The following is a 24,935-nucleotide window of genomic DNA, read 5'->3' as shown; positions in this document are numbered from 1 at the left end:
CTCTCTGCCAGGAATGCTCTTCTTCAGTTTGGATTGTTTAGTTCCAACTTCAAACCTACTTCAAGGTCCACATCAAACTCTGCCTCTGCCGTGAGAAAGAATCCTGCTGGCCCAGGTGAAAATCCCTGCTGTGACTCCCACGTACCTCTCTGGGGGTTATTACCACTGTCTCCTCTTACGCATCTTACGTTAGATGCGTCTGTATCTCCTCTCCACACGTGACTACACTCCTTCAGGGAGGACCCAGCATAGTTATTCTGGATCCACTACAACATTAGCTTTGATAAAGACGCACTGAATGAATAAAAGACCAAGGATACTGTAGAATAGCAGTATAGAAACACCAGCTCAGACTAAGTGGATCAGGAGAACACCTCTAAAATCACGCTTAGTTCTGAAGGAGGTACACACACCACTGCAGCCAGTGCCAAAGCGATGGCCAAATAATTCAGCTCACTTTGAGGTTGCCAGAGATTCTCTATGCTTAAGCTGTCGTCCAAGTACCTGGGTTTCAGAAGCAGCCGTCTCCTTACTGTTAGCCAAAAACCCATCTGACGATTTGCTAATGAGATGAACACTGTGTGTTGTAGCATCTATCTCAGATACCTGGAACAACAGCAGGACTACAAGGCAAGGTAAACGGCTACAGAGCTTTTTGGGGGAAATGACCAACCATTCCGGTGATAAAAGACAACTTTCTCGTGTCTATACCAGGAAACTGTAGTACAAACCTCAAAACTGCTTAGTATAAATTAGCACACAGCCTCCCATCACCAGTCTTCAAATGCTGCCAAGTTTATCATCTAAATGACTCATCATCTGTGACCTTCTAGTTTCCCAGAGTTGCCACCCTGTTTAGACTTACACCTCTCACCTGACTCACAACAATATCTTTCTAAGGGTTCTCTCCAGCGTTTCCCTCTCCCTCACTCAATTTTTCCTCTAAACCAATGCCAGAGGGATCTTACAAAGACCACATCTGATTATGCCGCTTCCCTTCTTTGATGGCTTTCCTTGGCCAGAAAAGCAAGTCTAAACTGCTTAGAGCGGGTTGCCAGGTCTTTCACAACTGAATTCTACCCTCCCTCACAGCCCAGCCCCCACCAACTCCTTTCCCAGGAACTGCCCAGGCTCAACTCACACACCTTCTTGACGGTCCCTCTGTCTTAAATGCTCTTCCCTGCCCTGCCCTTCTATGACCTTAGTCATCCTTCCAGGTCAAGCTCAAAAGTTCCCATTTGGTAAATATGCCCCTTCCTCTATGGATATAATCATACAACTAAGACCAGAAAATTTGCCTACAAAAGAGGCAATTTCTTTAAAGAATTAATGACCAAATATTAAGCTCACTCTAATGTTTATAAGAAAGAGCCCTTTCTGTCCCCTTCTTAAAGTTCTCACATAATTTTCAACACTTAGGAATGCGTGCTGGCTAATATTGCCTACAGCCTGTTAATACAAAATAGGAAAAGTAAGTGCTTCCTGAGAAACTTGTGATAATTATACATTTAACTTTTTTTAAACTTCAGAAATATCCTGGCAAAAGCAACAGAGTGAAGCATTTCTCTAATTTCATCCATTTTTAATCATGGCATTTACCAGTTTAAGAAGATATTAGATATGCCTACTCAGAAATCTCAAAGCCCCTTCAATTTGTAACAAGATGCACCAGCAACAAAAGCCTTATTCTATCAAATTCATGTCTATCTCTGGGCTTCTGCTGCTGCTGCTAAGTCGCTTCAGTCATGTCTGACTCTGTGTGACCCCAGAGACAGCAGCCCACCAGGCTCCCCCGCCCCTGGGATTCTCCAGGCAAGAACACTGGAGTGGGTTGCCATTTCCTTCTCCAATGCATGAAAGTGAAAAGTGAAAGGGAAGTCTCTCAGTCGTGTCCGACTCTTCACGACCCCATGGACTGCAGCCTACCAGGCCCCTCTGTCCATGGGATTTTCCAGGCAAGAGTACTGGAGTGGGGTGCCATTGCCTTCTCTGCTATCTCTAGGCAGTAGTACCTTAAAGTAGCTTTCTCTTTTGAATGCTTATGTACAAAGAGGGACATGGTTTACTGGCACTGGAGAAGCAAAGTCGTTCACTAAAAAGAATGACTCAACAGGCATCAGAGATTCTAAACTCATATTTTACCACTGTCCACTTAAATAATTTTGGCTCAGGAATGGTAGATGAGGTAGTTGAAGCATTTGAGAATCACAAAAGAAAGGAAATTCGTATGTAACTCTAGGGTTTGGTCATAATTGTTATTGTTTTAAGAGTAGGAAACTGCAGAACTAGGTTTACATTAAGTAAACTGCAGTTTCCTCTGTATATTCTGTGTGTTTTCATGGACAAGAACAGATGACTGACGCTGACAAGAAAGTGAGGGCAGGAAAAATGAAAATGCTGCAACCAGCTCATGGACACTGAATTCAATGGGCAAGCAAAGGGATTGCTAATTCGAGTGCTTAAGACAAGAGTGAAATAATCCAGCAGATGGTTTTTATTCTTAACAAACAACTGTAAAAGGTGCAGGAAGCATCCAGTGTCAAAGGTTCCATCTGGTGGCGCACTGTGGGAGTCTTAGCCTTGAGAGCTGATCAGTTCAGCTGATGTCAGCTTGAAGGAGGGAGACCACAGAATGACTAAGTTCATATTTATCCTGAAGGAAGAAAGATCCTTCATATTCACCTTTCCTGACTGTCAGCTTCAGCAGGAAAAGTCTAAAGAGAAAAGGCCCTCATTCCACTGTTTATTTATACACCATCTTTCCCCTCAGAAGGACACACTCTTCAGAGCTGTTAATGCATCCTTATTACGACATTCACGCAAGAAGTAAAAAACTATAGTGTTCTTTTTTACCATCTTAAAATGAAGGTTTAAAGAGAACAGTGAGTACACAAACATAAGCAGAGTTGCAAACCTTCTACCACTAAATTTCCATCTCATGGTCAAAGTCCTTAACAGCAGCAATTTCAGATTTGTTACTGTGTATTTGGAGGGTGTTATATTCTCATTAACTGTAACTATAATATTCTGGATTAAACTAATAAGGCAAAGGCAACACCAGGTACCTTTTCATTAAGCACAAAGCTGTCTATGGCCTAAGGCTGGTGATTTCTGACCTTGGGGAAGGGGGAAGGGTTACTCCATTGGTTTGATTTTAAAAGATCTCTCCCTCCCCTCGGGTTGTCGCTGATCCACTGAGTCGAATATATAATCCATTGCATAGTGTGCTCAGTCGCTCAGTTTTGTCTGACTCTGCAACCCTATGAACTGTCCCAGGCTCCTCTGTCCATGGGATTTTCCAGGTAAGAAGACTGGAGTGGGCTGCCGTTTCCTTCTCCATTGCATAATACGTCATCCTTCTTAAGGACCACTAGGGAAGAGAAATGCTCCCAATTAACCTAGGGCATGTTTTCATAACATCAACTGTTAAGACTCATCCTGATTTCAGAAATGCTAAGATGTGTGTGGAGGGAGGGGGCGAGTGCACCCTGAAATCGATTAAATATAGCATATGAAAACGACTACTCTTCTAACTAAGATGAATCAAAAGGAACATTGTTTTGAGAAATTTAAGACATGTGCCGGGATAGTCTATGGATGCAGAAGAGGTTTAGGAGTCAGTCTTCCATATAGTTAACATTTGGAGTGTTTTTAACAACACAAGAAAGTTCCTTAAGTAGTACCCACTGAGGTGAAGGCTCCTGAGACGTCCACTCAAACTTAAAGCCAACAGTCACCTCTAAGACAACTGCGACTGCAGGCTCTGAAACTGCCTAATTATCCTCCCCCTTGAGACACTGATAGCTAATGACTCAATGCCGCCATGCTATAGGTGTGTTGTGTGATCAAATGTGACAGCCTGCCATCCTGGGACCTCTCACCTCCTCTTCCGCTCTGTCAGTCCCTGGTGTGTGTACTGATGGTCTTGGAGCGGAACGAGCATGAACCAATTCTGCTCCCTTTCAAAGGGTTGAAAACAAAATTTCAGCAAAGATTAAAAGTCAGAGAAAAGACACGTTCCTAAACTGGGGAATTTTCCTCTTCATGAGCAGTTCTGGAGGTCTCAGCATGGAGGGTGAGGCCTTACAAACAACACCACGAAGTCAACAGACAACAGTGTAGAGCAGAAGTGAGTGGTCCCATTGTCTCCCCAGCATGACCGCAGCGTTCTTGGTTCTAAGGCTCAGTCTGAATAACTGCTTTCAGGACAACGGAGCAAAGCGTCCCTTCCCTCCAGTCTAACTGCATCTAAACAATATAACTCTTGTTGGAACACAAACGTTCATGAAATACTGGGAAAACGCCCTTCTGACTCTGCCGCTTGGTCTCAGCATCTAGAATCTGTTCCTCTGTTCTCACCTATTTCTTGAGTTAGGACTTACTTGCCTGATAACTAGATCTACCCCCTGGGCTCAACATAAAAGTACATCAGAATGTTCTTTTAGAATTCATACTCCACAGAGTTTCTGATGGGGTGAAACTCCCCAAGTCAAGCCTGGAAGCTATCAAACAGACATGCATTCATGCGCTCCTCTGCATTCTTATATTTCTCCATGATCTACTTCTGTGAAGAGACTGCTTCTAAATCCAGTGTCATAAACCACTGGCCTAGAAAATTAGAGCAGTTGTCATTCTCTTTTACTAAGAAGCATGCTTTTGGAGGGAAAAAAAAAAAAAAAACCCAAGCCCAAAGAATTTAAAATAAAATATTCTTCTCTTCAAACATACAACCAGGCAGAAACACTTTCCACCCCTTCAAACCTGCATCCCCAAGAGGAAAAGTGCTTACGTGTTCAGATTTCTCCTGTTCTTTTTTGTCCGCCTGCAAAAACTGACAGCTTTCTCTTGCCAGCTTCTGGACCAGTTCAATTCTCCTGATATCATCTCTCTCCTGAAGTTTGCACATCATGCCGGCCTTAAGAGTTGGAGAAAAAGCGAAGATATACTTAAATCCACAGTCCCAGGACATGACACCGCTCACTGAATAGTTCACCTTATAATACACTCATCTTCTCGTGTCGCCTGGATTGAAGCATGGCCTTGGTAAAAATATTTTGCCTCTCCAAAACTGAAACTTAACCTAGGAATGCCGCACCGAAAGACTTAAGTTGAGATCGTTTATCAGTCTACTTTGAGAGAGGGAAAGGCAGAGCACACTGAATCACTTGCTGCTAAGGGTGCTCCTGATATGCCACTATTTGTTCCTGACAGCCTGTTTCCTGTTACATAAGCCCAGCAAGAGGTTAAAAACGCATGGGAAAGTTAGCCAGGAACTACTCCGGCCATCAGGGTGAAGTGATAGAGAACTAAAAATAACAGTACACAACCTCCTAATTCCTTAGCTCCACCAGCTCATTCCATGTACAAACACACAGTTCACAAGAAGAGCACAAGAAATTCTTTTCTTTCAAAACTGAAAAGTTACTGTGGGGCAATATGAGTAAAATAACTCCAATGTTGCATGAAATGTGGTGGAAAGTTATTAAAAATCAACTGCAAAAAGAAAGCTTCAAATTTACTCAGAGTTTAGAAATGGTCCACAAAGCACCATATTTTCATTATACCCAAGTACCAAGTAGTAATTATACCCAATTGATAATATGAAAAAGAATCTAGGATTTTGATAAGAAAAAATGTTCATTGTTAACACACACTCTAAACAGTTTCTACTCAAATTCTTTCAAAAATGGTTCACGCTGATATATGAGGAAATGACCCAAAAAGAAATCTGAAGTTATTCCTGGCAGGAACAGCCACAACTATCAAATTCTCATTTTACCCTATACAATCTACAGGATTTGAATGGACCCAGCAATGTGACCAAATATGGAGAAATGGGCAGCAAGTGATCACAACTTTAGGGTCTTAATAGTTTGTATTGAAGACACATATTTTGTTGAGTAGGCATCAGAAAAATGGAACCGTCCATGCAAAGCAGTGACTAAGTAGTTACTCCTAGGGCAAGGACAGCTCCTTATCTAGCATTTTCTCCAACAAATAGGAGAAAAAAAAAAAATCAGAAGTGGCCCAAATCAAGATTCCCCTGGAACAGCAAGTGGAATTTCTCCACCAAAGTCAGGGATTTATTTTTACAGCATGCTTCACAAGTGGTCTTCCAGTTCGTCTCCAGGGTTTCCTTAGACAAGGATCTCAGTTTATCTTAAGGTAGGCTGTGCAGTGCTGGAGAGCCAGAAGTACTGGAAAGCCCCTTATCGTGCTAGACAAAATTCTGAAACCACTAAACTTCAATCCATGAGTACTAGCACTGCCCTTTAAAGCAACTGAAAGTATGTCTACTTTTTATCCAATATGACAACCTTCTAAATATTTAAATACCAACATCTATGATGTCCTCCTTTATGCATTCCTCATGTATATTCCCCTAGTTTCCTATTTTATTCATTCATTCACTCACTCAGTCACTCACTCAACTGATTTTATTGGAACAACCATACCCCAAGATCTATTACTGGTTCTAAGAAGACAGTGGTGAATAACAATAAAGACCAAGTCACATGTCACGTAGCTTACATTAAACAGGAGATGTGGGTTACATTAAATACAGATACAGAATATCAGATGGAGGTATATGATAAGAAGGAAAATACAGTAGGGTAAGGGACAGAGGGTTTGTTGGCTGACATCTGAGAGGAGACCTGAGGGGAGTGAAGGACGTGCCAGGCAGAGGAACAGAAGTTCAAGGGCCCCGAGGTCTGGGAGTGTTCGGCGTGTTCCAGGATGAGGGAAGAGCACAGCAGGGCTGCAGCAGAGCTGGTGAGGGGAGACCTGTGGGACAGTTCAGAGAGCTGATGCTGGACCAGGACGTGTAGCTTCTGTACAGGACGTGCAAGAGGTTTACATTCTTTTTCTGAACAAGATGGAAAAATACTTTGACATGTTTTGAAGATAGGACTGGAATAATCCAACTTATCTTTTTTTTTTTTTTTCCCCAACTTATCTTTTAAAAGGATCATTCCATCTTCTGGGTTGAGAAAACACTGTTAAGTGAGGAAAAGCAGTTGAAGCTAGAAGGCCAATTAAGACTGCTCTTCAGACAAGAACTGGTTTAGAAAAAGAAATGGCAGCAGTAGAGATGGTCGGAAGTGGTTAGATTCTGGATCTATTTCAAAGGTAGGGTCAGCAGAAATGGTTGTCTCCAAGATACTTGACCTGAGTGACTAGAACGGTAGGGGCTCTCAGTTCCTGAGATTGGGAGACTTTGTGGGGGGTCGTCTGGTATGGGATATGCCTATTAAGACACCCATGTGGAGCTGCCAGGTTGGCTGCCAGGAGATCCAGAGAAGACTAAGCTGGGGATGGGAGTCATCATAGGATAGATTGTATTTAAACCAGAGGAAAGACTAAGGTTACTAATGGGGTAATGCAAACAAAGAAGAGAAGAAAGCCATGAACTGAGTCTAATATTTAGATACTGGGAAGGTGAAGAGTGGGGCTTCCCTGGTGGATCAGTGGTAAAGAATCCAGAGACTCAGTTTTGATCCCTGGAAAGATCCCCTGAGAAGGAAATGGTAACCCACTGCAGTATTCTTGCCTGGAGAATCCCACAGACACAGAAGCCTGGTAGGCTACAGTCCATGGGGCTGCAAAGAGTTGGACACGACTTAGCAACTAAACAACAAAGATGACTAATCTGGAGTGGAGAATGAGGAGGGCTCTAGCAGGATAACCTGGTGAGTAGTGAACTTGGTGTTTTCAAGGAGGAGGGAGCGAAAAGCTGCATCCAGTGTAGCTGAAACATCAAATAAGAGGAGCTCAAACAACTTGACATTGAATTTAACAAAAGTAATTGGTGACTTTGAGTATAACCTTTTTGGGAGAAAAAAAAGTGGTGGGGGGACAAGTTTTATTCTCATGGGCTTCACAGAGAATGAGACAACTCTTTTGAGGAGTTTTATTTCAAGAATGCGGCACTAGTTAAAGAGTGACGCTGCAGGGAGCTCTGGTTGCTCGTTTAAGGCGAGGGATATTCCAGCACATTTATCTTTATTAGAAATCATCCCATGTAGAGAGAAATTTGATGGTGTGGGCCAAAGAGATGGCATTTTTAGGAGACATGTGCTTGAGTAGGAAAGAGAGCATAAAGATCTACTCTCAGAAACACGCATGTGAATACCTCCCTCACTGTACTAGGAGGGGAGGATACAGGGGGTGAACTGCAGGTAGGCTGGCATGTCTGGTGATAAGAACATGGAAATTCTGTTTTGAAGACCTCTATTTCAGAAACAACAATTCAGGTAATTAGCTGAGAGTAAGGACCCTGAGAAGATAATGGAAGCATAACAAAAGAGAGCATGTAACAGTCATTTCAGTTCCAAGGCTTAGCAAACCTTTTTCTGTAAAGGGCCAGAGTGTAAATATTCTAGGCTCAGTGGGCTGTGTGGTTCTGGTGCAAGGACCCAAAGTGGAAGAGTGAAAGTGTTAGTTGTTCAGTTGTGTCTGACTCTCTGCAACTCCACAGACTATAACCCACCAGGCTGCTCTGTCCATGGGATTCTCCAGAAAGAAAGAATACTGGAATGGGTTGCCATTCCCTTCTCTAGGGGAATCTTCCTGACCCAGGGATTGAACCTGGGTCTCCTGCATTGCAGGCCGATTCTTTACCATCTGAGCCACTGTGCAGTTTTAACACAAACAGAGCAAGAGACAGTATGTAAGTGAATGAGCACAGCTGTGTTCCAATAACACTTTATTTACAAAACAGGCAGGAGGCTGTGGTTTCTCAACTTCTGACCTGAGAGAACAGGAAACTGGACAACAAAAATAGAATCAGACTGCCAAGCATTAGTAAGGACCCACTTGATTTTATTTTTAGATCCTTTTACCATTCTAGCCATCCTCCTTAGGACATACTGGTTTATGAGGATTTTAATGGAGTTCATAACCTGAGCTAATGCTAAACAAATGGGCCAATCTTGAAGATGCTCTTTTAATCACTGCCACAGAGTAAAAAGAGCACCAGTGGAATTAAGGATCTTCCTTTAAAACTAAGAACACAAAGAAATTATTCCGGGAAATTTCTAGACAAAAATGATCAACATTCTTTAAACGTTTTGATAGTTAAAGGACTGTATCTCTGTTATCCAGAAAATCCATTTATGCCGACCATCTAGGATTTCTTCTCTCTCCATCCGTGTCATTCTCCCAATGTGTAATACACTGTCTTGCTAGAGGAGAGAGGGTGTTAATGACCCTGTAAGCTCTGGACCTGCTGTGCGGTTGCCTACTCAGCAGTGTGATGGATTGGTCCCCATCTCTGCCTGCTCCCTGGGGTGGCAGCCTTGGGTAACAGAGGCCATGAGTGGGATGGGCCAGGCTGGGATGGTACACAGGAGGAGAGCACCTCGAGCTAACTGACCTGGCGAGTGAGAATGAGCCTGCTACCTCTTCTTACCAGCACTGGCTCCAAAGCACCTGGGCCAATCTTCCATAGATGCCAGTTTGGACAGAGTCTTTACTTCTGTCTGTGGGTTCCAGACGTATCCTTAGAATATAACTGATAATATCATCAGCAACAAAACGATAGGACTGAGGAGAGGAAATTTAAGAGACCATAACTATTTCTTTGGCTTCTATGTGAACATGAGCTTCTTGCTTAGGATCCTAAATAGAAACTTTTCTTTCTTGAGGAAATACATTTTTATCAGTACCACATACTTGGGTTTACAAATTATGTATTTTAAACACAAAATGCTATTATTTTTAAAAATGGGTTTTCAGATGGGCTTAATTTTTTCATGTTTATAATTAAATCATCTTATAATTTTAAAAGGAATATTGTGATCTAGATTTTCTGGTCTCTTGCATAATTTCCAGGTGCATTTCACAAGATAATCAATTTGATAGCTGCTGCTACTGCTAAGTCACTTCAGTCGTGTCCAACTCTATGCAACCCCATAGACGGCAGCCCACCAGGCTCCCCCATCCCTGGGATTCTCCAGGCAAGAATACTGGAGTGGGTTGCCATTTCCTTCTCCAGTGCATGAAAGTGAAAAGTGAAAGTGAAGTCGCTCAGTCGTGTCTGACTCCCAGCGACCCCATGGACCCGCAGCCTATCAGGCTCCTCCATCCATGGGATTTTCCAGGCAAGAGTGCTGGAGTGGGGTGCCATTGCCTTCTCCAATTTGATAGCACTCATATATAACTATCAAAAAAGGCTTTCAAGGAGGGTTATGAAAGCTTCTTCACTCCCTAGAGAACTTTAAGCCTGGAGAGATGCCCGTATATCCTAGATAGTTTTATAAGACAGTCCTCTTTGGAAATACCATGCTCAACCAGATGTTCTCCAGGGGGTTCCTTTCACAGTTCTGTAATTTAGTGATTTAATTCAAAAAAGCCATGAATTTATTAATATATTTTGAGAGCTTTGTTTTGGCAAGAGAGGCAAGATAACTAACAGCCCTTGATCTAGACTTTCACATGACAGAAGTACTTAATTTATCTATGTGAAATTAATTATAAACTGTTTACCTAACTCTCTAGACCAAAAAAAAAAATAAAAGATTAATGTGTAACAGTCAGAAGAGTTATTTAAGAGCCTTATTTCAAGGTCTGCTTTGGAGGAAAAACAAACTCTCTAATGCATAATTAAAGCTATTCATATGATTTTCAGTATTTGAGAAATGTTATGAATGTAAATGAAAAGTCTGTTTCCTTTATAAATGGAGTCATAATGTTTGGTCCATTCTTTCAGGGATAAAATGAAAGTTAGACAGAATTCCCTTAGGAAAAGCTACAAGGATGATAACAACCTTTATGACATAAGGTGAAAGAGCAGTTCTATATAAGGAAGCATTTTCTGCATTATCATAACCTTAAAAATCAGCTTTTCTATAACACCTAGAAAAAGCATCATGCCAAAACTGCTATTCAAGGGGAAGGAAAACCAGGATGAAAAAGTCTACCTTTCATGAAAGCACTTCTGTAATAACAATGCTCTTCAACATAAATTCAGGGTATGTGGGTAAATTAGAATTGACTACTATATAATAGATTCATTTCTTCAAAAATTAAATCTTGACTAGAAATACATTAAAAAAAAATTTTTTTTTTTTTTTGCTACTTTAAACAGAAAGCCCAAACGACAGAATAAAACACTGATCGGCTGGGATGCTATATTACATTACTAAATGGCACATACCTATTTCCAATAGAGAAAACAGTAAGAATTCTTTTCAGGAAAACTCAAAAGTTAATTCATAATAAATTAAAAATATTAATAAAGAATACTTTCATTTTTATTATTCATTTTCTCAAATTTCTTCAGAGAAAAAAAATGATGACAAATATTTTACTAGATGGACTAGAAAAATGCATACTTTGATAACTGGGGAGAGATTCAAGAAGCAGTTACAGTGAAAAGTAAATGTGATAGAAAGTGTGATGGGAAAGGCAGGTTTACTAATGCCCAGGGCATCACAAGGACAGGCCTCAACACCACGCTGGGGCATCACAGCGCCTGCGAACGCATTCAGTGACTTTTGGTCCCTCACAGTGCAAGTTCAGGGAGATTTGTTCCTCCGGTCTTCCTCCCTTGTGGAATCGCCTGTGTTAATATACCACGCTGGTTAGTCAGACCCATCCTCTACCAACAATTTGTGATACTGTGTTGTGCCAAACTGTACCCAGAACACAGAAGGGGGCAGAAACCAGAGCTACATGGAATGTGTGACTGCTACTTCCCTCAAACACTTTTCTTCCTCTATTATATTGCATAACTATCTCTTCTGATGAAGCTACATACATCACAGATTTAATGTAATCGATGAAGTAAGGGGTTCATTCATTACATATATTTAATTCTTTGAACTTTCAGACTAGAATAGAGAAGTCACCGTATTTTACCTTGCTTTGACCTGAGAGAAATTACAGCTTAGGTCTTATGCTTTATTGACCATCTGATATGCAGACACCACAGGGGTAGACAGAGTTAACACTGTAGCCCAGCCCTGACAGATACCACAGATCCTCAAACCAAAACATAAGGCAACAGACGATCACAGGAACACCAGGAGGCTAACTGTTGCTGAGAACTTACTGTATGCCAGGCACTGTTCTAACTGCTTCACATACACTCATTTAATCTTCAGAACAATTATCTCCATTTCATAGATGTTAGGAAGGCTGTTTAGCACAGTGGTTACAAGCAAGAATATTAGAACCATACTACACTTTGCTTGGATTCCCATCCCCATCACTTAGCAGTGAATCCTAGCAGGGTCCTTTGGGGCTCCCTAGGCAAGGGGGACAGGCCTTTTTGTCCCCTGTTGTTTGGGGGCAAGATGCCAGCCTCCAGGAGCTTCCCTAAGTTCCAAAGAGCAGATTCAGTTGCTAATCAAGGTAAGGAGAACCAAGAAACCACCAGAGGCAAGAGCCAGAGCCAGAGCAGCTCATCAAGATTAGGAGACCCTAGCACACCCTTCCTGGTGGCTCAGCTGGGAAAGAATCCACCTGCAATGCAGGAGACCTGGTTCAATTCCTGGGTCAGGAAGTTCCCCTGGATAAGAGATAGGCTACCCACTCCAACATTCTTGGGCTTCCTTGGTGGCTCAGATGCTAAAGAATCCACCTGCAATGTGGGAGACCTGGGTTTGATCCCTGAGTTGGGAAGATCTCCCAGAGGAGGGCATGGCAACTTGCTCCAGTATTCTTGCCTGGAGGATCCCCATGGACAGAATAGCCTGGCAGGCTACAGTCCATGGGGTCGCAAAGTCAGACATGACTGAGTGACCAGCACAGCACATCCCCCCAATCTTGTCAGCGAACTCACCCTTGGGAAGTATTGTTATAAAACTCTTCATTTTCAAGGCAGGAGCCCACTGTGCCCCCCTTTGTCTGGCAAAGTAAAAAAGTTATCCTTTTCTACTTCATCCAAAATTCTGTCTCTGAGATGCAATTCAGCTGTACACCGGTGTACAGAGAAGCTTGAGCTTTTGGCATCAGCAGTTCATCTGTAAAGCGGTGGTAATTATATTATCAGCTTCATAGGGTTTGTTGTGAGGCTTTAAAATACGTTAATAAAAACAAAGAGCTTAGGAGAGTGCATTTGAAGTGTTATCTAAGTGTTAATTCTCGACACTCTAAAGAAAAGCATCATGGGACACCAGAGAGCAGAGTAGCTTGCCCAGGGTGCTGGAACAGAGCCCAGCCCCGAGCCCTGGAGGCCTGGCCCAGGAGGCAGCGCTCTTAACCTCATGGGTGTGGCCTGACATTCACAGGGCAACTCTTTCACGTGCCAAAATGGCAGGCATTTGTTATGTTGCTTCATTTCAGCTTCGTAACATCTCCACTTTACAAAGATGAAAACCAAGCATGCTAGTCACTGCCCAGCATAGTGGGGATACTTTGGACACTCTGGTGACAAAGGATGCCACCCTAAAGGAACACACAAGTTTAGAGCCACTACAGAACTTGCCTACAGGCACCAACTGTGAGGAAGAAGGGCTGCGATGTGAACCAGGCTACGTGCTCCCTTCACTGTGCACACACATCACTGCATGGAAACAGGAAGTTTCTCAGGCAGAAAACCAGCATACGAGGAGAGAACTGGTTTACTGAGAAAGGTTTCTGAGAAATCTTTGTACAACAAGGCCCAGTCTCTCCAGAATTAGTAACGGGCTTAACCCTTTGTACGCCTAAAGTTTTCAAGAGCCACAGGAAGTTTTTCCTGTAGTGACACATTTCATCCCACACAGGGAAGGAATGCGAAACCAGTTTGCATTTAACTTGTTTAAAACATGCTCTGGAGTGAGGACTGAGAAACACTATAAGAGCCTGGCATATAGGTGCTTGATTAATTTTTACATACATACACACACACACACCACAAATACCAAATGAATAAATTTTTGTGGAAAGCGCACACGTTTATGCCCATGAGCACACACATACATCTATTTCTAAATCTGTCTAGATATGTGACGGAGAAACTCTGGATGTTTTCTTTAAGCTTGCCTTACGCAACCTGAACCCCTGGTGAGTCCACTCAGCGCATTTGAATAGATGGACCTGCAGGATTAAGCCATTAAAAGCGGCCCCTCTCATTGTGGGAGCAGATCAGACCCCCGATCAGACCTCCTCAGACACGTCAGTGGAGGTGACAGCTGTCCAGGCCTCTAACACTCACAGTCAGGCACCCCACTGAATTAAGTCATGACTCCCCAACTTAAAAAGAATCTGTTCCTGATCTAATTATGGATTCACCGGTTTCAGGCCATCATTCCTCTGTACATTCTACAGATGCTCAGAGATGTCACCGTTGCTGAAGAAAAATCACAAAATCTTGTCGAGCAAGCTCTGCACATCCACTTGAGATACACAAAGGAATAGAACTGCGTTAACACAGACTTTTGCCCACAGAATAAGTCCAAAATAAACTAAAACTAAGAAGTTGAAATTGAGTAACTAAATAATCAATAAAATGTCCCACTAATAATTTGATGCTTTAAGAAACCTTTGAGAAAGCAATCCCTGCCCAGGTTTACTTGGAAGCTTGAAATGTAATTGCAGTACAAGCCTGTGGATTGCAACATTCTGAGTATGACCATAGCAAAACAATTCCGAACAAGTCCTTATATGAACTTATTAGGCCATGAAAGCCTATGCAATCCTGCCTAACAAAGTTTATGTGATTATTCTAACCAGAATCCACAGATTTACAACTTTAAAGGTGGAGTGCAAGGCGTCAACCAAACTAAGCATCTTTTCTTCACCAGGCCTATTGAGGTATATTTGATATACAGCAAGTCACATACATTTAACGTACCCATTTTGATGAGTCTGGACCCACTTGATACCAGGATACCATCATCACAATCCTGAGAGGGCATCTCCTCTGCAGGTCTAGCAAGGAGAACCCAGCAACACCCTCCACTTAGTAAGGGCTCAAACGGGCTTGTCTGTTTCATTTTTCTCCTCCTTCACCCTGAGTGTACAGTCTGTCCGACTCTTCTCCCTGGGTAGATCAGTCAATCCCACCACTCTGTACACAACACGATTTCCAAGTAGTGGACTCCCCTGAACCCACTCTTTTCTCTTTCTTGTGTATAATAAAATCCCATGGCTTTCTTATTCAACACACTTCTCTTTTTAATCCTCACAACTTCTCTATCAGGTAGGTTTAAAGATGAGTCATCTAACCCTTCAAAAGGGTTAAGAAACTGCTTTAATGCAGCTAGGTATTTAGCCATATCATATAACGCTATAGCTGGTTGTCGAGGCAGTGGAAGTCTGAGGAGTAGAGCTGAATTGCTGGGGACTTTGCAAAATAAAGTCCTTACGTCATCTGTTCCGTTTCTCTCCCTTCTGTTCCCACAAAGAAACTTTCAATGCTCTGCATTCACATAAAGTTTACAACCGTAGGGTGTCCAGTTTTTATGCTGCCATACTATTTGAGGTCAGCTGCTACTAAACGTATGTTCGTGCCACAAGGTAAATGCTGGGGGTGGGTACAGAAACTCTGCCAGGGGAGGCACCACACTGATCTGTTGGGCTCTGGCCCGGCTGACTCTCCTCTGCCGTCTCCAGGGGGCGGATGGCCCCAGGGTGGTCTCCCCTGGTTCTTCACTTACTTGGCTTGCTTCCTCTGGGAAGTGGGGGCTGTCTCCATACCTGTCCTTCTCCCATGAATCAAATTATAAAGATAATGAGCAATTTCAGCCCTTTCTGGTAGAATATCTCCTAATCAAAAATAAGTGCTCCATTCCCATAATTTCACAGAACACAGAAGGTGAGACCTGGATCCCCTGCCTACACCTGCGCTCTCCCACCACTCTCACCACAGAAGAAGGGTGTAGGGAGGGGCCTCACAGAGCTTGGCACACCTGAGGATCTGCAGCAGCTTCAGCCTCTGTCACAGTCACGTGTTTGTCACTGTTTTCTTCATCTTGTGCAAGTGCTTAAGTCAAAAAAAAAAGAAAGAAAGAAAGAAAAAGAACAATATTAAGCAAACGTAGCATCATAAGAAAATTGCTTCAGGTCATTTTCTTCTCAGATGGCAATCTGGCAGGAAAAAAGGATGTTAGGTAGAGACCCAAAATGTAAGTATCAGTACTATTTTTTACAGTAAATTATTTGGATGAATAGTTTCGCTAACAGCACTGGGCATTTTTCACATCCATTATCTCATTTGTTAACAGCATTGGAGATATCTGATCTCAATTTTCTTTGTCACCTCAGCCCATCCAGACATCATCATGCCAGTTTTGTGCTTTACCAAAAGGGAGCTGGGGTAGAGATAAAGACTTCTACCAGTTCATGTGAGAATATCATATTTTTAATGTGATTTTTGGGGCTAATAGTTTAGTGTTATCCCAGATGGCTCAGATGGTAAAGAACCTGCCTGCAATGCCAGGGACCTGCGTTCAATCCCTGAGTCGGGAAGATCCCCTGGAGAACGGAATGGCAACCCACTCCAGTATTCTTGCCTGGGAAATCCATGGAGAGAGGAGCCTGGAGGGCTATAGTCCATGGGGTCACAAAAGAGTCAGACGTGACTGAGCAACTAACACATATTATGAAGGAAGCATCATTTTTCTTAAAATTAGAGTAAAATTCACAATGTTGTCTTAGTTGCAAGTATATAGTAAAGTGATTCAGTTGTATATGTGTATATTCCTTTTCAGATTCTTTTCCATTATACGTTATTACAAGATATTGAATATAGCTGCCTGTACTAAACAGTAGGACCTTGTTCTTTATCTGTTTTACATACAGTACTGTTTATCTGCTAATCTCAAGCTTGTAATTTTTCCATGCCCCAACTTCCCCTTATGGTAACAATACATTTGTTTTCTAAGTCTGTGAATCTGTCTCTGTTTTATAAATAAGTTCACATGTATCATTTTTGAGATTCCACATGTAAGTGCTATTATATGACAGTTGTCTTTCTCTCTCTGCCTTACTTCAATTACTATGATAACCTCTAGGTCCATCCATGTTGCTACAAATGGCATTGCTTCATTCGTTTCAATGACTGACTAAAATCCCATTGCATATCTGTACCGCATCTTCTTTCCCCATTCCTCTGGCAATGTACATTCTGGTGCTTCCATGTCTTGGCTTTTGTAAACATTGCTGCAGTGAGCATTGGGGTGCATGGATCTTTTTGAATTAAGAGTTTTCTCTGGATATATGCCCAGGAGTGGGAATGCTGGAAGAAGCCTGATTATTTTATATGTGGACTGCATGGAGCATTGTTACCACAAAATTCTAAACTATGGAGTCTTGAATCGGCCTCTTCTCCCGTATTTCCCCAGCACCTCCCTATCAAAGTCCTTGTCAGCCGTTCTGCACTAGTGCAATAACCTCCTACCACGAAGCCCCTGATTCCAGCCTCTCCTTACTGAAACCTAGCTTGAGCAGAACTGTTAGTAATTAGTCTCAGAAAATATAACAATAAGTACACTGCTCTGGCCTCTGTATCGCCTATCTCATTAACTCTGAACACTGTTCATCACAGAAGGTCTTCCTTGAACTCTCTGGCTTCCTCATCTCTGACCTCACTCTGACATTCAATGTCAGAATGTAGTGTACCCAGCTCTGATCCAAACTCCATGACTTCACCATTTCTTTCCTTATACAGCTTGCTCTGTCATTTTAACAAACATGTACTTGGTACCTGCTAGATGCCTGGCACTGGGATTATGCCTGTGAACAAGGCAGACCTCATGAAGCACACACACTACCTGGGGGATAGCTAACCGCTACTGCTGCAACTAGTAACAATCACAATTATCAGAACAATAATCTTTAAAAATGAGAGAGGAGTAAAGATCATAATAAATAGGGAAATGAAAACCACCTAAGGGAGGTCACTGTGGAGAACAGGCCAGGCGCACTGCTTCTTAGAAGAAGCGACACTTGTGCTGAGACCGGCGGGTGAGAGTGATGCAAGACAGGCCTGGAGAAAGCATGGAACACGATGCGGATGCTAGTCTGAGAACACGGGGTTGGGGGGGCAGGGGGGCACTCGTTCAGTTTAGTTCAGTCGCTCAGTCGCGTCCGACTCTTTGCGACCCCATGAACCGCAGCACGCCAGGCCTCCCTGTCCATGACCAACTCCCGGAGTCCACCCAAAACCATGTTCATTGTGTCGGTGATGCTATCCAACCATTTTATCCTCTGTCGTCCCCTTCTCCTCCCGCCTTCAATCTTTCCCAGCATCAGGGTCTTTTCAAATAAGTCAGCTCTCCGCATCAGGCAGCCAAAGTATTGGAGTTTCACCTTCAACATCAGTCCCTACAATGAACACCTAGGACTGATCTCCTTTAGGATAGACTGGTTGGATCTCCTTGCAGTCCAAGGGACTCTCAAGAGTCTTCTCCAACACCACAGTTCAAAAGCATCAGTTCTTCGGCACTCAGCTTTCATTATAGTCCAACTCTCACATCCATACATGACCACTGGAAAAATCATAGCCTTGACTAGACGGACCTTTGTTGGCAAAGTAACGTCTCTGCTTTTTAATATGCTGTCTAGATTGGTCATAACTTTTCTTCCAAGGAGCAAGCATCTTTCAATTTCATGGCTGCAATCACCATCCCCAGTGATTCTGGAGCACAAAAAAATAAAGTCTGACACCTTTTCCACTGTTTCCCCATCTATTTGCCATGAAGTGATGGGACCGGATGTCATGATCTTCGTTTTCTGAATGTTGAGCTTTAAGCCCACTTTTTCACTCTCCTCTTTCACTTTCATCAAGAGGCTCTTTAGTTCCTCTTCACTTTCTGCCATAAGGGTGGTATTATCTGCATATCTGAGGTTATTGATATTTCTCCCAGCAATCTTGATTCCAGCTTATGCTTCTTCCAGCCCAGCGTTTCTCATGATATACTCTGCATATAAGTTAAATAAACAGGGTGACAATATACAGCCTTGACGTACTCCTTTTCCTATTTGGAACCAGTCTGTTGTTCCATGTCCAGTTCTAACTGTTGCTTCCTGACCTGTATACAGGTTTCTCAACAGGCAGGTCAGGTGGTCTGGTATTCCCATCTCTTTCAGAGTTTTCCACAGTTTATTGTGATCCACACAGTCAAAGGCTTTGGCATAGTCAATAAAGCAGAAATAGATGTTTTTTTCTAGAACTCTCTTGCTTTTTCCATGATCCAGCGGATGTTGGCAATTTGATCTCTGGTTCCTCTGCCTTTTCTAAAACCAGCTTGAACATCTGGAAGTTCACGGTTCATGTATTGCTGACGCCTGGCTATGGAATTTTAAATTGGGAACTGCATGACGTGATGTCTATTTTCAAAAGTTCTGTTTACCTGCTTTGAGGAGACCAGACTTAGGAGAAGCAAGACAGGAAGCAGGGAGCCCAGTTAGGTGATCATGGCTTACCATCTGGGCTAGAAATGACCATAGCACAGACCAGGGTGGGGGGAGGGAGGGGCAGATGAGCTGAAGCAACAGGGAGAATCTGAGCTGTGTTTCTGAGACATAATTTGCCAATGAACTGAATAGGAGAGTCAAGGAACTGCATGGGAGTGGGGGCGGGGGGCGGGTGGCAGGGAGATTAGTGAGAAAAGGTAATCCAGAATGATACCTAAGTAGAATAAGTCATTGCTTGTGCCCACTGTACCACTTATTCTTTTTGCCTTCTCCACCAACAGCAGGCCCCAAACATAGCAACCTACCGAAAGCAAGGCCATCCACTGAATATAATTTCATGTACCTTTTGCTTTTATGTGTCTCTTATGCCCACTGTGTGGCTCTCACCATGGCGCCCACCTAAAATGCTGCACACACAGTGTGAGTGCTGTAAAAACTAACTGAGATGAACAATTTCTCCCCAAGTGAGCAAAAAGGTACAAATTGACTATACCTACATACATAAGCTATGTCTTTCATAACCATTTACGAAAAAAGAAGGGAGGGAAAGTCTTCTCTTAAACTCCATGGAAAACCAGGATAACTCCGACCAGCTGAGCAGTAAAAAGCAAGGCAGGAACAACAGAAGTTGACAGAAGCTTTTCTTCTGCTTTCAGCAAAAAGTTCCATTCATGCTTGTTCAAAGGGGGCCCTCTGTTGCTACTGCTCCCCAATTAGGGGGAAATTTAAGAATAAAGAAAAACACTAATATTCTCTCTGAAAAACGAGACATAAATGAAAAGGGAAAAATAAAATACAAAACAACATCTACAATTCCACTTAAAAATGCAGTGGGTTGTAGAAATAAGTAATCTATCTGAAATACTGTAAGAAGCCTTTCTTCATCCTGTAATGAGGAACAGTGTTCCTGGAGGGCAAGTCAATAATATGCCAACAGGGAACAACTATGCCTGCATTAAGTACTCACTATACCTTGGCACTTAATTTATGTTTTATTTGAATTTTTGCTCTTTGAAGTTTTAGTTTTGATGAAAATTTTAAAAAAATTAAATATTGGAGTATTTTGGCCCATTACATGCTTGTTTTTGTTTTTAAAACAACAGTGTTCTGATTTCTGTGCATTTCTTTTTTTCATCGTATTAACTGCATCATACAACATGCAGGATCAGTCAGTCAGTTCAGTCGCTTAGTCATGTCCAACTCTTTGTGACCCCATGAACTGCAGCACACCAGGCCTCCCTGTCCATCACCAACTCCCAGAGCTTACTCTAACTCACATCCATCAAGTCGGTGATGCCATCCAGCCATCTCATTCTCTGTCATGCCCTTCTTGTCCTGCCTTCAATCTTTCCCAGCATCAGGGTCTTCTTTTCCAGTGAGTCAGTTCTTTCCATCAGGTGGCCAAAGGATTCGAATTTCAGCTTCAGCACCAGTCCTTCCAATGAATGTTCAGGCCTGATTTCCTTTAGGATGGACTGGTTGGATCTCCTTGCTATCCAAGGGACTCTTAAGAGCTTTCTCCAACACCACAGTTCAAAAGCATCAATTCTTCGGCGCTTAGCTTTCTTTATAGTCCATCTCTCACATCCATCCATACATGACTACTGGAAAAACCATAGGTTTGACTAGATGGATGTTTGCTGGCAAAATAATGTCTCTGCTTTTTAATATGGTATCTAGGCTGGTCATGACTTTTCTTCCAAGGAGCAAGCGTCTTTTAATTTCATGGCTGCAGTCACCATCTGCAGTGATTTTGGAGCCCCCAAAAATAAAGTCTGACACCTTTTCCACTGTTTCCCCATCTATTTGCCACCAAGTGATGGGACCAGATGCCATGATCTTCGTTTTCTGAATGTTGAGTTTTAAGCCAACTTTTTCACTCTCCTCTTTCATTTTCTTAAATTGAAGAAAGTAGGGAAAACTACTAGACCATACAGGTATGACCTAAATCAAATCCCTTAGGATTATACAGTAGAACTGACAAATAGATTCAAGGAATTAGATCTGATAGACAGAGTACCCAAAGGACTATGGCCAGAGGTTCATGACATTGTACAGGAAGCAGTGATCAAGACTATCCCCAAGAAAATGCAATGCAAAAAGGCAAAATGGTTGTCTAAGGAGGCCTTACAAATAGCCGAGAAAAGAAGAGAAGCTAAAGGCAAAGGAGAAAAGGAAAGATATACCCATTTGAATATAGAGTTCCAAAGAACAGCAAGGAGAGATAAAGCCTTCCTCAGTGATCAATATAAAGACATAAAGGAAAACAATAGAATGGGAAAGTCTAGAGATCTCTTCAAGAAAATTAGAGATAATAAGGGAACATTTTACACAAAGATGAGCACAATAAAAAACAGAAATGGTGTGGACCTAACAGAAGCAGAAGATATTAGGAAGAGGTGGCAAGAATACATAGAACTATACAAAAAAGATCTTCATGACCCAGATAACCACAATGGTGTGATTGACCACCTAGAACCAGACATCCTGGAATGCGAAGTCAAGTGGGCCTTAGGAAGCATCACTATGAACAAAGATAGTGAAGGTGATGGAATTCCAGTTGAGCTTTTTCAAATACTAAAAGATGATGCTGTGAAAGTGAGGCACTCAATATGCCAGCAAGTTTGGAAACCTCAGCAGTGGCCACAGGACTGGAAAAGGACAGTTTTCATTCCAATCCCAAAGAAAGGCAATGCCAAAGCATGCGCAAACTAATGCACAATTGCACTCATCTCACACGCTACTAAAGTGATGCTCAAAATTCTCCAAGCCAGGCTTCAACAGCACATGAACCATGAACTTCCAGATGTTCAAGCTGGATTTAGAAAAGGCAGAGGAATGAGAGTTCAAACTGCCAACATCTGTTGGATCATTGAAAAAGCAACAGAGTTCCAGAAAAACATCTACTTTTGCTTTATTGACTATGCCAAAGCCTTTGACTGTGTGGACCACAATAAACTCTGGAAAATCCTTAAAGAGATGGGAAGTCTGGTAGACCACCTGTCCTGCCTCTTGAAAAATCTGTATGCAGGTCGGGAAGCAACAGTTAGAACTGGACATGGAACAACAGACTGGTTCCAAACTGGGAAAGGAGTACATCAAGGCTGTATATTGTCACCCTATTTATTTAACTTATATGCAGAGTACATCATGAGAAACGCTGGGCTGGAAGAAGCACAAGCTGGAATCAAGATTGCTGGGAGAAATATCAATAACCTCAGATATGCAGATGATACCACCCTTATGGCAGAAAGTGAAGAACTAAAGAGCCTCTTGATGAACGTGAAAGAGGACAGTGAAAAAGTTGGCTTAAAACTCAACATTCAGACAACACGCAGGATGGCGAATTACAATTTCATGATTGAGAGTTCACACTATTTTTTGAAATTTAGACATAATTCTTAGTACATACAACTAGAACAAAACAAAGAGAAGATAACCAAAAAACGCATACTTGGGATAAGAATTCAGTCCTGTATTTCTAGCTTTTCCTCAACAACAATGTGACATTTCTTATCACATATTGAAGATCTCAAAATGTGTTGCCCAGGGTTACATGTTGGTTAACAGAGAGAGAATTAGAAACACAAGCACTAAAGGTATGTCACAAAGGTAACTTAGTAACTGGTCGCAACACGGGTAAAGAAGAGACACTCAAAATACTACTGGACTCAACCTCAGCACCCTGATAATGATGGAAAGAGTGTGGTCCCTTACTATACGCAACAACTTTGTTGGAAACACTGAAAAAATATGATTCTAAGAATGCATTTTTAGCTAGCGGCTCATGTATACCACTTGGGGGGGGGAAAAAACCACCCTATTTATCATGGCCTTCTGAGAATTTATAATCACCCCATGAAGTCTCATGGACGACACCTAAAAGAGAATGCCTTATTGATGCTTTAATGTGAAGATCAATGTCTACAACCACGTATGGGGGCACTTTCTCTCTCCATGCCTCCTCAGAGTGCGGCTCATCTGGCAGAACGAGGAGGAAGCAGTTGCTTGGATTTTAAGCTGAATTCGTCTATCTCATCATAATAAGAATCTGCTGGAGGAAATTTTCCTCTGCAAATATTGATTCTGGACGGTTCCCTCCCATGGCACAAAGACACAGGAATGACAGCTTCTGGGACCAAGGGAGGCTTGAAGCCTTGCTCTCTGCCAACACAAACCATCCCCTTATCTCTCAACACACAGAGTCCAAGAGCCAGAAAAGGCCTTTGAAAATAACTTACCACAACAAAAGTCACAGTACAAGACCCGAAGCGTACACTTCAAATGGCAAACAGAGAGCCTACAAGAGAACTAAGAATATATGTGGATTAATTAGCACTGACCCACACAAGAGTTATGTGAGTTTAATTGTATCTCTTTGTAAATTCAGTTCAGTTCAGTTGCTCAGTCTTGTCCGACTCTTTGTGACCCCATGAATTGCAGCACACCAGGCCTCCCAGTCCATCACCAACTCCTGGAGTTCACCCAAACTGATGTCCATTGAGTCGGTGATGCCATCCAACCGTCTCATTCTCTGTTGTCCCGTTCTCCTGCCCTCAGTCTTTCCCAGCATAAGGGTCTTTTCAAATGAGTCAGCTCTTCACATCAGGTGACCAAAGTATTGGAGTTTCAGCTTCAACACCAGTCCTTCCAATGAACACCCAGGATTGACCTCCTTTAGGATGGACTGGTTGGATCTCCTTGCAGTTCAAGGGACTCTCAAGAGTCTTCTCCAACACCACGGCTCAAAAGCATCAATTCTTCAGTGCTCAGCTTTCTTTATACTCTCTCATCCATACATGACTACTGGAAAAACCATATCCCTGACTAGACGGACCTTTGTTGACAAGGCAATGTCTCTGCTTTTGATGCTGTCTAGGTTGGTCATAACTTTCCTTCCAAGGAGTAAGTGTCTTTTAATTTCATGGCTGCAGTCACCATCTGCAGTGATTTTGGAGCCCCCCAAAATAAAGCCAACCCCTGTTTCCACTGTTTCCCCATCTATTTGCCATGAAGTGATGGGACCAGATGCCATGATCTACGTTTTCTGAATGTTGAGCTTTAAGCCAACTTTTTCACTCTCCTCTTTCACTTTCATCAAGAGGCTCTTTAGTTCTTCTTCACTTTCTGCCATAAGGTTGGTGTCATCTGCATATCTGAGGTTAGCCAAGAGCAATTCAAGAGGGGTTACTGGTAAACTGCCTCTGAGGATGCCAGGGTTCTCCTGACTGTTACCATCTTGCTGCCTTGGGGACAAGAGGTTCTCTCTCCCCACGACTTAACTGGGATGGTTGCTAAGAAAACTCTCCTTTATTAAAACTCTGTTAAAACTGTTATTGAAACACAAAGGGGACTGATGCTCTTTCAGAATGACGTTTACTTAATTCCTAATCAATGTTGCAAAAGTCAAAGCCAAACCAACAGGTCATTAAATACAGTGACTGTAATGAATCCCAGGGACAGGGGAGCCTGGTGGGCTGCTGTCTATGGGGTCGCACAGAGTCGGACACGACTGAAGCGATTTAGCAGCAGCAGCAGCAGCAGTAATGTATTAAATGACTATAGTTGAGAGAACTCCTTAAAAATCA

The 24,935-nt window shown here is 42.4% G+C and overlaps 1 protein-coding gene across 2 annotated transcripts in view; it reads right to left on the bottom strand.

Annotated features, from left to right (window-relative positions):
• Positions 1 to 24,935, bottom strand: part of RAPGEF5 (Rap guanine nucleotide exchange factor 5) — a 233,107-nt gene that overhangs the window by 97,547 nt on the left and 110,625 nt on the right. For both annotated transcript variants that reach the window (XM_018047330.1, XM_018047329.1), the window contains exons 8-9: positions 15,840 to 15,913; positions 4,790 to 4,915 (exon numbers count right to left, since the gene is read on the bottom strand). In XM_018047330.1, the coding sequence (XP_017902819.1) occupies positions 4,790 to 4,915; positions 15,840 to 15,913 (200 nt within the window). The remainder of the gene's footprint in view (positions 1 to 4,789; positions 4,916 to 15,839; positions 15,914 to 24,935) is intronic.

Source organism: Capra hircus, chromosome 4, assembly GCF_001704415.2.
Source record: "Capra hircus breed San Clemente chromosome 4, ASM170441v1, whole genome shotgun sequence".
NCBI classification, from domain to species: Eukaryota; Metazoa; Chordata; class Mammalia; order Artiodactyla; family Bovidae; genus Capra; species Capra hircus.
This window is presented reverse-complemented; position numbering and strand designations above follow the sequence as displayed.